The sequence below is a fragment of the Bidens hawaiensis genome, unplaced genomic scaffold (assembly GCF_021521415.1).
Source record: "Bidens hawaiensis isolate Kalapana, Puna unplaced genomic scaffold, B.hawaiensis_p1.1 tig00044088_1, whole genome shotgun sequence".
Lineage (NCBI taxonomy): Eukaryota > Viridiplantae > Streptophyta > Magnoliopsida > Asterales > Asteraceae > Bidens > Bidens hawaiensis.
This window is the reverse complement of record NW_027505875.1, coordinates 45,319-57,094: the sequence shown is the minus strand read 5'-3', so window position 1 is coordinate 57,094 and position 11,776 is coordinate 45,319. Positions and strand designations below refer to the sequence as shown.

At 32.3% G+C, this 11,776-nt stretch overlaps 1 protein-coding gene across 1 annotated transcript; it reads right to left on the bottom strand.

Moving 5' to 3' along the window:
• Positions 1-5,832: 5,832 nt before the first annotated feature.
• On the bottom strand, positions 5,833-7,472 carry LOC143615745 (auxin-responsive protein IAA16-like). Its single transcript, XM_077088795.1, has 4 exons — positions 7,219-7,472; positions 6,977-7,112; positions 6,271-6,332; positions 5,833-6,153 (listed from the first exon to the last, which is right to left on the bottom strand). Exons 1-4 carry the CDS (start codon positions 7,430-7,432, stop codon positions 6,116-6,118), a joined length of 450 nt encoding a protein of 149 aa, XP_076944910.1. The 5' UTR covers positions 7,433-7,472; the 3' UTR covers positions 5,833-6,115.
• Positions 7,473-11,776: the final 4,304 nt, after the last annotated feature.

Below are 11,776 nucleotides of genomic sequence, written 5' to 3'. Positions count from 1 at the left end.
GTGAGTTCTTGACGCCCCGTTTAACTCTTTTTAAGTTTTGGGCTAGCATGCACACCGAAATCCAATTTTATACAATTTTACCCGTTAGAACTGTTTGAATGGTATTACATGGTCTCACTCGTGTTTGTGCATTTTGAAAGTTATATTTGAATTATTTTACATGCTTTAGGATATTTTAGACTTGTTTATGGTCTTGTATCCTTTAAGGTTACATACATTATTGATGGTCTAGACTCGAGGATGTTAATAGACTTGGTAGAAATTGAATACGAGTAGACCTATTTACTTGGTTCACGTTGGGATGTTTATATATATATATAGATATATATATATATGTATGTATGTATGTATGTATGTATGTATGGAGGTATGTATGTATGTATGGACGTATGTATGTATGTATGAGTATGTGTTACCTTATAGCCTACGGTTGTGCGATGATATTTAGTTCCTCATGACTAAGAATGATGTGAGTAGGCATATTGATGTGTGTGTGCGTGGTGATCACGTCCGGGTCAAATATATTACTCGGGTCCTCAAATCCGTGGTGGAGAGGCCCGTGTGGCGTGATCATCATTCTGGCAGGTCAAATATATTACTCGGGTTTTAAAATACCGTGGTGAATAGGCCCGTTGAATGTTGAATGTTGAGCCGTGATCGGGTCAAATATATTACTCGGGATGTACCCGTGGGGGAGAGGCCCGTATCACGTGCTTGGATGTGTAAGCTGTGACCGAGTCAAATATATTACTCGGGTTTGACCCGTGGTGGAGAGGCTCGTGTCACATACTTAGGTCTTACCGCGTATGGGTCAAATATATTACTCGAGTCTGGACTCGTGGTGGAGAGGCCCGTGTACGCGTGTTCGACGATGAATGTATTATTTGGTGAGCTATATTAATTATTTTATTATTATCCTCTCTATTGTTTAGAACTATAATTTTGAGATAAAGTATGAAATATTGTTTACGAAAACTTGAACTCACTCAGCTCAAGCTGACTTTTTGTGTATGTTAGTTTTTGACTTTCAGGTTAAGGAATGGAGGTTACCGCTTGGACGTGCTGGAGACTACTCGGAAGGTTGAAGGCATTTCTGGTCAAGGATTTCAAATAAAACGGATATTTTATTTACATTCGATTTTGGACACTTGTACCCGTGTTTGGGACTTTTAATACTTAAACTTTTTTCCGCTGTTATTCACTCTGAACTGGTTTTAAATACAAAGAATTGTTTGGTTTTAAATTTTTGTGAAATTGTGGATGTGATTACCAACTGTAGAATTCCCGGGATTCGGGGTCTTACAGCTTTTAAAGACTTCACATCCTCAAGAGAGTTCGGTTTGATATGTAATAAAAATTGACATGTAACTTTCCCCATATTAAAGTTACTTACCAAAAATATAAGAATTAGGTTTTACTAATTTGACCTTAAAATAAAATAAATCAAAAAGATAAAGTTAAATTTTGATTGGTTAAATTTATTTACCGTACTTCTCGCTCTAAAAACATTTCTGAAATGAACCTAATCCTGTACATACATACATACATAGATACATACATACATACATACATATGTAGGAGATGATAATTTGAGAACTTTGTTGCGTTTTAAAAACTTTAAGAGCCTTATTCTTAACCACACGTTTAATTAAATAGGTTAGATTATATAGTTGAAATTAAATCTGATTAAAAATTTAAGTAGGAGAGGAATAAAGAAGTATAGTGATTGCCCTAATTTAAAAATCGGTTACACCTACGTAAAAAGTCAATTCGGTGCGTAAAAATGTTGTAATTTTTCTACGTACATGTAACCTACGCATATTACATATATGTAAAAAAATTTTAAAAAAATTGTTACATTGAGTTCTTAAAATTAAAGTGCTTCTCAAAAGAAATCAGCCCTAACACACACACACACACACACATAATAAATATATATATATGTATGTATGTATGTATGTATGTATGTATGTATGTATGTATGTAGGAAGAGGATTAAGAGAAAACTCATCTTTAAAGACAAAACTTAAAAACTCATAAAGCATTATTTTTAATTAAAAATATAAAAAATATTTTCAAATTTCTGTTTTTGCCATTATTCTTATACTTTGTTACCCTTCACTGAAAAAAAATAAAAAATAAACGTTGTAATGCACATGCGTATTACTGTGTGATACTGTTGTATTACTCATGTGTATTACTATGTATTTTTATGTTCAGTAATGTTTAATTGCATATATTCAATATTTGTGTATTATATATGTGCACTTGTGCAGTAGTGTTGCATTATATGCAAAAATAATAATAATAATAATAATAATAATAATAATAATAGATAAATAAAAGTCGATGTAGTGCATGTGTGCTTTAATGTTGTATTACACATGCGTACCAATGTGTATTCAATGGGCGTATTAGTATTATGCATATATACAATAGTGTGTATCAAATATGTGCAATAGTTTTGTATTCTATGCGATACAACAGTTTTGCATATATGCAATGCACACAATTACACATGTGCAATACACCAACGAGGTTACCGACAAGTTTCTCTTTTATTTGGAACAATAACATATAATTATAATGGGAAAAAAAGAAACTACAAAAAAAGAACTTTAAAAAAAGTTAAAAATAATTTTTTAAGAGTTTTTAAGTTTTCTCTATAAGATAAGTTTTCATTTGATCATACCCCTATATATATATATATATATATATGTTTAAGTTCATGAGAGAAATGAGATTATTGCAAAAATGAATATGGACCAATAGTTTTATTTTAGATTTTAAATGTTCAAAAATAAATGAAAAAACGATGTAAATGCAACAATAAATGCATACTCCCTCTTCAATTAATACAATTGATAGAACCATAATAAATCTCTCTCTAATTAATATACCTAACTAATTTAACTATAATAATTAAAATTATAAAAACACTAAGTTTTATATATAATTTATTTAACCCCTCTTCATTTATCCAACAAAAATACAATTTATTCATATAATACTATTTCTTTTTATTAAAAAAACAATTTATTTCCACTCAATTTATTAGCCAATATCAACACGTAATTTTTAACAATAAATATCAAAACATAATATTTTTTTCAATTGATATATTTAGAAAAATTATTGTGATAAATAATAATAAAAAAATATCATACAAATGTGTCCATTAAATATAAACAATAAATATACAATCTACACAAAATTATATAACCTACATTTGTTAATGTATGAATAAATTGTATTTGTGTAGGATAAAATTTTCGAGTGTAGATTATATGTTTTTCGTGAGTAGGTTATACGTATTCGTGTGCGTGTGTAGCTTATTAATGCTGAATTTTGTGTGTCGGTTATATGTTTTTCTTGTGTAGGTTATATGTTTTCTTGTTCTTAGAGCAAGTGTAGGTCATATGTTTTTGTGTAGGTTGTCTACTTTTTTGTTGATATTTAATGCAAACACGTGTAAGATTGTTTTTTGTACTATTTATCATAATGTAACTACGTGTTGATGGATATTAATATATTGAGTTGGAAAAAACTGGTTTTGGATAGAAAGAAATTTTAATATATGAATAAATTGTACTTGTGTAAGATAAAAATTGAAGAGAGAAAAAATAAGTTATAAAAATAAATGAATTCCTAATATTTTCCAATTATGATAATTTGATTATTATAATTAATTAAATAGATAACTATTATATTTATTAATTTATATTAATTGAATAGAGAGCATGCATTAATACTTTCCTTATTTATCTTTAAGCATTTAAAACCAAAAATAAAACTAATGGCCTATATTCATTTCTCACATTTCTACCATTCCTATATATATACATATATATATATACATACATACATATATAGATAGGGTAAGTATAAAATGAAAACCCACTTGAGTTGTGAAAACCCTATGTAACATCGTTTTTTTTTTTTACACACGTAATATATGTTGTAACATTTAATACAAAACATCAAAAACTAAAAAAAAAATTGTTTTGATATTTTTAAACATTTTTTACTAATTTTTATATATATCTTCAGAAGAAAGAAAAAGTTATATTTATATTTATATTTTGTATTTACTTTAATTGTGAACCACAACATTTAAACTTTAATTAAAAACATATGGTTGAGAATGAGTTTATATAGTTTTCAAAAATCAAGTGGGTTTTTATTTTAACCTTATATATATAGAGAGAAAGGGGGGGTTAGGTTATAATAGGAAGTATACTTTTTGTAGGAAGGATAAGAAGTAATCTTGTTCATTGATTTTGAATATGAAGGGTTAAGATTAGTTTAAGTGGAAATCAAGTGTGAACATAAGGGGAAGGGCATAAAAGAAATAACACATTTGTTGACTTTCTCTCTCCACATGCAAGGCACATGCCAAATTCCCTCATCATTTTAAAACGTCCATAACTTTTTTTACGACGTTTTTATTGAAAAACAAATTCACCATAATAACGAGTGTCTTTTTATCTTTTATATGAGTACCATATTGTTATATAAAAATTTAAAAAAAAATTAGTGGGTTTTTTACATATTGTGTTTTACCAAAATTGTTTTTTACAAAATAGTTTTATACAATTGTATTTATCATTGTGTTTTTTACATTATGTCATACAATTGTGTTTTTATCATTGTATTTTTTACATTGTGTTTTTCATAGTGATTTCCATTGTGTTTTTTCGGACTTTTCCGGTGAGGTGGTGGCGGTGGGTAACGGTTGTGGTGGCGGTGGGCGGTGGAGTGGTGGTGATTGTAGGAGATGAGTGAAGATGTAAGTGGGTTTTTGAAATTAATGTAATTAAGTGGGTTTTGAGATTAAAGTAAGTGGGTTTTGATATTAAAGTGTTAGACTAAAATACCCTCCTTCCTAACCTTCTTAAGAAAATCAAACTTCTTATTTGAACCTAACCCTATATATATATATATCCTTAAATATGAATTTAAGAAAGTTTGACAATATAAAAACCCTAATTATTTAGTGATATGCTCTTTATGTGTCTTCCTTTAAATTTAAATTAAATTTGTTAAAGATAATACATTATTCGTGGACCGACCATCCCAAATAAATGCATGCCCCTACATTGACATTCACATGTTCATGTCTCACAAAAACTATAAAAAAATAAATCAAAGTCATATCACATTTTGTCATTTAAACCTGTCATATTATGTCCCAATTCCTCATACCTACTCATTATTATTATATACATATAAAAAGGATAAGAAATAAGCATCTATCATGCATTAATACTCTGGATTCAACTATGTACATTCATGGTATATATGCGAACTGGATAAGACAATAAATAGGACATATGTTACGTCAAAATAATTAACTTGACATGATATATAACTTGATCGATTTCGGGTGTGATGGTAAACTTATCAATCTCGATATGTTAATAGATATATGATCCAATCCTTCAATTTGTATTCTAAAAATGTAAGTATCAACGTTAATGTTATCCTTGACGTACTTAGGATCCATCGAGTGAGAGCCCTTCCACACAGGACTCCTAGATCACAAACAAAAGATCGATATAATAGAGGCAGTGCACTTATTGTATAAGGTCTACCTGTCGACTGTTTCATACGCTCATAGTTACAAATACCGTGTCTTGTTAGTTGGTTGCGTTGAATCGACAATGTCACATAAAACAATACTCATGAGACATTGGTTATATGGTTACTAGAAGATTAAAATGTAAAATAAAATAGAACGATTTCAACATTATATCACCTGCATGGAAATAAAATATACTTCATAACACAAGTTACATTGATTATTAAAACATAGTACTAGGACAAATCACCAAAATAAAGGCTAGAAACCTTAGATTTTGGTAGCACATACTAATGATATTTATTGGTCTCTTGCCTATTTATGTCCACAAATTTCAATCACCCAAGTTTATAAATACACATTACCCTCACAATATAATCAACAATCAACTTCAAATCCAAATAAAAAGTTTATTTAAAACGATACGCACAACCACAAACCGTACATACTGCACATCCATGTCGAGTTCTTGATACCGCATACCACACAAAGACTAAATGAGCAAGATGTCACGGTTGAGTTTGTTCGCTGGGTTTAGCTTCGGTTCTTGCATTTCTCCATAGCCCTCGGTGCTAAAATTGCATTAAAAGCACATTCATTAGATATTTGTAAAGCTAAACGCTCAAAAGATTAATTTAATTTCGATATAAAGAGTTAAAAACATAATATTAGTAATTTTATGAGCTTACCAAGTCCGATAGCTTCCTTCCCTTTCATTATATGTAAACGCTTGCATGAATCAATGAACATCCTGAAATGTTAAATTGTAACTAATTAAGAATAAATTGATGATAATATGTGTTAAACACGTTTATAAATTCCAAAGTTTTCTTAAAGAAAGAAAAGAAATGAAATTGAACGAAAGAAAAAATTTGTAGTTATTTACGTGCATACACTATACAATCAACTATAAAAAAATTCTTTATCTATTTCTATTTGATACCGTTTCATTCCTCAACTAAATTAGGAGTGCTTCTAAAGTCCACTTCTTCCCCATACTACGAGTGAAAGGGAAAGTGTAAAGACTACCATTAAAGCAGCCCAAGCGAGACTAAATTTTGTGGTGCAACGACACGTCCCTTTTATCCAAACAAAGCGTGGCTGGGGTGCTGGGTTGCTTTACTCGTCCAAGGCTTGATTCTTGGCTTCCCTGGTTTGGTTTCGAGAAGCGGCTGCCGAGGTGTATTTGAGGCGATGGCTAGGATGTTGGATTCCTGATTGATGGATCCCAACTGATTTGTCCGGGGGGCCTCTTGTACGTTGACCGCCTTGCCCGGAATGGCTAGTTCCCCCTTAAGAGTTAGTTTAAAGAAAAACATGAAAAGATAACTTTATGATAACCCATCTAGTTAAATATTTTACGACATAAATAAACATAATTAAACAAAAAATTACTCCCAGGGAACATCTCCTACGAGCACCCAGTCGCCATCTTTATCTTCATAGGTCGGAACATAGTCGGAATTGTTCAAAAGATCCATTAGTTTGCTCTCATTCATGAAATCCTTTAACCCTTGTGATCCGCAACTACCTAGACACAAGATTATTTTTGCATGATAAAAACCATTATTTAATAATTAGTAATTAGAAAACAATTATTAAACAACAATTAGCTAGTTAATTAATTATTTAGTTACCAATAGTGAAGGAACTAAACATATTCCCCAAAGCATCAGAGAGACCTTGATAACTTTTGTACATTTTCAGGTCAACCTTACGGAGGTAAGGAGCTCCGTCCATGCTAACCTTCACATACGCCACCGTATCACCACCGTTGTACGGTGGTGACACCGACAGATCACCGACCTCTTCATGGCGGCTGAGGCTTGTCTTCTTTTGAACCGACAGCATGTTTTTCCGGTATGATCTCACCGGAGGCCAACCCACCACTTGTGTCCTAATTTTAATAATAATAATTAGTTTTTTCAAATGTCATGACCTCACGATCTATAAATGTTATTTTTAAACAACTTAGCTCTGCTATCCAATAATGTTGCATTAGCGAGAATATAGTAAGGTTTGAAATTAACTAATGAAGCTTACTTTGCCGGGGGGTTACTAGTAACGACGTCGCTTTTGGTTTTCTGATCATCTGATGACAGTTTCAGCTTCAAGTCCATGATGGTGTCGTCGTAGCCTCTCTTTCCGGTGGTATGCACCGCCGCGGCGTCCCCAGCTTCGCTTGTCTTGTCGCCGGGCAGGCCTAGCCGTAATTCCGTCTCGTCAAATGACGCCATCGCTTTCTCTCTCATTTGTGATGTTGGTAGTGAGAGTTGGATTCACACAATAAAATGAGCAAATCATTGGGCTAATAATATTATATTATATTATTTTTATATTTCTTAAAATAATAATCAATATTATGTATATACACATACGTGCTAGTGGATGGCAAAGGCTTCGCGGCGGGTTGGCGTTCGTAAGTGTTAAATATGACGTGGTTTATTTTCATATTTTACGTTTCTTGTTTTTGGATTGTAACTAGAAACAAAAGAAAAAAAATAAGTTGGAACAAGTAAATTCAAAACTCTCTTATTTTCATACATTTTTGTTTCTGTGGTTGCTAACCGGTCTCGTAACTTTTATAAATTTTTGTCGTTTAAAAAAAAATCTAACACGACTTGTCTTAAATACTGATTTATCTTTTGGTATTATTATTTTTTAAATAATAATTATTATTATCATTATTAAAGATACAATATTATATTTACTTAATATAGTGAATTAAATTGCATTAATAAATAAAATATACTAGATAGGTGCATCCGCGATGCAGCGGGAAACACAGACGGTTGGTAATGGTTAAACGGTTCGGTTACGGGTTTTGATGATAAAAAAACCGTTACTAACAGCTTGGCTAATAGTTTAATTTAATAATCATCAAAACCGGATCGCAAGCACCGCTACGTAAAATACCAATTTTTTTAATTAAAAAGAAAACTACAGCAATATCATACTCAATTTAAATAGAATAAAATGCTCGTTTTTATGGTACAATTTAAAAAGAATGCAAACTTATGAAAAAATTATGACTGTTTAAAAATAATGGGTGGGAGTTGAGTTTGAGTAATTGATGGCTTGAGGTGGTGGGTCAACTTTGGCTTGAGGTGCGGGTTCGGTTTTGCTTTTATCACTTTTCTTCTTGATGGTTAGGGTACCCGCCTTAACATGGTTCTCCGATAGCGCACCGGCTAGAGTAATTGCATCCTCAAGGTTCTCGGGTTTGCTACTCATGACTGAGTCCCGAATTAGCATAGGTAAACCCCCGATGTATTTGTCGATTTTACGTTCGAGCGGGGTAACCAAATGAGGTACAAGGGTGCTTAATTCATGAAAACGGAGCGAGTAAGTGGCATTATCACCACTTTTTTGTTTCAATTCCCAAAATTTGGCTTCAAGCTTTTTGGAGCTCGTGTTGGGACAAAACTTCTTCATCATGAGTTCCTTAAGTTCGGTCCATGGAAGCGCCATGGCAATTTCCGCCCCTTGGAGATGCATAACACTACCCCACCACGTAAGAGCAGTTTCCTCAAACATGCTCGAAGCGAAATTAGTTTTCTTCGCTTTGGGGCACTCGCTGTGTCGGAACACACTTTCCATCTTTTCAAACCATTGCAACAAGGTAGTCGCACAGTTCATACCAAGGAATTTGGTTGGGTTAGCACCGGTAAATTGTTTATACAAGTAGGGAGCGGGTGTGGGTTCAACGGATGCTACAACGGGTGGAGGTTGGTTTGCTTGCAAGTGAGTTAGGAGTTTGGGAATCATAGCGGCGACTTGTTCGGCTACTAAAGCGGCCATCTTGCGTCTGGAGTCCTTGCGGTAGTGGCATCGTAGCGGAGGCATTCTGAAAATTATAAAGAATTGTAGTGAGTTTGAGGGCATTGAGTTTAAAATAGAAGATGTATGTAACCATTTTTTTTACGTGAATCCTAGTGTCATAAGGATGAGAATGTTAGTAGAAATAAAGTTTATACATAAACCAAATGATAAAAAACGTATATATAAGTATATGTTTCAAAGTTTCGAGAATTTAAAATTTGGACGTTTTGAAGTGTTGAAATTTGTATATAGTCGGAAAAATCGTACATGAACCACCATGATTTGATATTCCGAAAAAAAAACAACAAAATTTCTTGTAAACATATATATAGTTGGGAAAATCGTACATGAACCACCATGATTTGATATCCCGGCAATAAAAACTTATGTAAAGGTAATATATATGGAGTCGAACATGTGCACGTATCACCGCGTCTTTCATGTTGTTGACTCAAATCATGATAATAACATACAATAAAACAGAGATACAACGGGATGTTAAAAACACTTGTCCACGTATCACCGTGGCTTTTATGTTTTCAACACCAAAAATAAGGAGGCGACCGGAACGCTCGCATACGACAATTTAAAGTGTCGGCTCATATAACTCGAGTTGCTTGACCTAGAAACCAACACTAAACCCAATCATCCCAGGTAAGTAAATCACCTTCGATCTTGGAATCTTTTTGTCAAATGATCGAATCATGTGTTTCGTTCCCTACGGTCGTCAGAAAACAAATTATAGAACCTAGCTTTAAGGAGATTGTAAACAACGAGATCCAAGTTAAGCTTGTGATCCATAAAACACAATATAAAAACTAATGTTTTTTTTTAAGGTAAAAATACCTTAGAATACTATTGAAAGTGTGTGTATGTGTACATTTATGATGAGATAGATTTTTAAACAAGTTTATAAATAATTAATAAATGCAATAAACAATCAAGTAGGGTAAACACGTATGAGCACACGTATAGGGACCCTAGAACATAAACTATACTAGGCTGTTACGTCTAACCACCTATCCTATAGTCAATGGCTCTGATACCAATCTGTCACACCCCGACCAATGAAGGAGGAAACGTCGAGGCGCGACATGATTGCTCATTGCACAATGACACTATAAAGTTACAATATTTAAACAACTTATTTAAATCCATATCATCATAAATAACACAACAATTGTTCATACAAAATGCCAAATATATAGATAAACAAATAACTTGTTTTTTTATTTTCTAATATCCTAAAGCCAAGATAATAAGTTTCTTCAAGTAATCCAATCAAGCTAACATCAAACCTATAACATTGCATAAAATAGAGTTTGTCAACACGAAGGTTGGTGAGCAATTTTCATAGTTTTGGACAATAAGTATATAGTATGAAATCCACAACTAGTATATGAAAACAATAAATAATAGCAACAGTTTAGATAATAAAACCGTCAATAAGAATACATTGACGAACCGTCAATAAGTATACATTGATGACAATAATGAAATCGTCAATAAGAATACATTGACGACACCTTTCTATATGGGGATACCATATATACTCGGAATTAACGTATGATCACACTTTGATGAGGCTACCCGCCTTAGCATTCAATAGGCTACCCGCCTTAGCATTCAAGAATTTGCACATAATCATGTAAAACATATAACACCAAATCGAGCATTTATTTAAGTAAACATATACAATACGTGTTGTGGTTTAAGACTCAAGTATAAATCATTTGAATTTGAATAAGTATGCAATGCCACCCCCAAAACGAAAGATGGAAAACGGGGGATGAAAAAGTACCCATATTAACAAGTAACATGTAAGATAGTGTCGTGAATAATCGGAGAGATCGGTTTAACGAGCAAGACCTATATTAAACGGGTCTTGTGTTAGTAGGTAGTCTTGGAAGGGTTTAAAATAAAATACATGACAAATAAAGTAAATAAATAAAGTTTAGGATTTAAAATGTAAATATTTGAGAAATTAAATAAACGAGTTTTGTAAAATAAGTTTACTCGAAACCGGGTCTCGGTATTCTATTCATTAGTTTTTTTCTTTTTTTTTTACTCAACCTATGTTAAGTAATAATGTGGGTTAAAATGCGATATTACAAAACCCTTGGTTATAAGAATACCAAAACGAGGTTTAAACGAGTGTTCGTGTTTGTCGGTTCGAGACTTGATAATTAACCAAGCTCACAGTTAACTTCCCAAAATAATAAATGTTTTGAGATAACTCAATAAAATCAAAATAGACTTAACCAAGTATGTAGTTCTATTGTGAAGAACCTTAACGTCGTTAAGCGAGTATACGACCTTATCGGTTCGAACTTGTTATAAGATCAAGTAGGTTACCGACATGCCAAGTATGTT

What these genes read in the sequence shown, in the direction of transcription:
- LOC143615745 (XM_077088795.1), bottom strand. Translation starts at nt 7,432, where the DNA reads ATGCTGTCGGTTCAAAAGAAGACAAGCCTCAGCCGCCATGAAGAGGTC. An exon ending in GTTTAGTTCCTTCACTATTG is followed by an intron (nt 7,113 to 7,218) that starts GTAACTAAATAA and finishes TCTTGTGTCTAG; the next exon opens with GTAGTTGCGGATCACAAGGG. An exon ending in GTAGGAGATGTTCCCTGGGA is followed by an intron (nt 6,333 to 6,976) that starts GTAATTTTTTGT and finishes TTAACATTTCAG; the next exon opens with GATGTTCATTGATTCATGCA.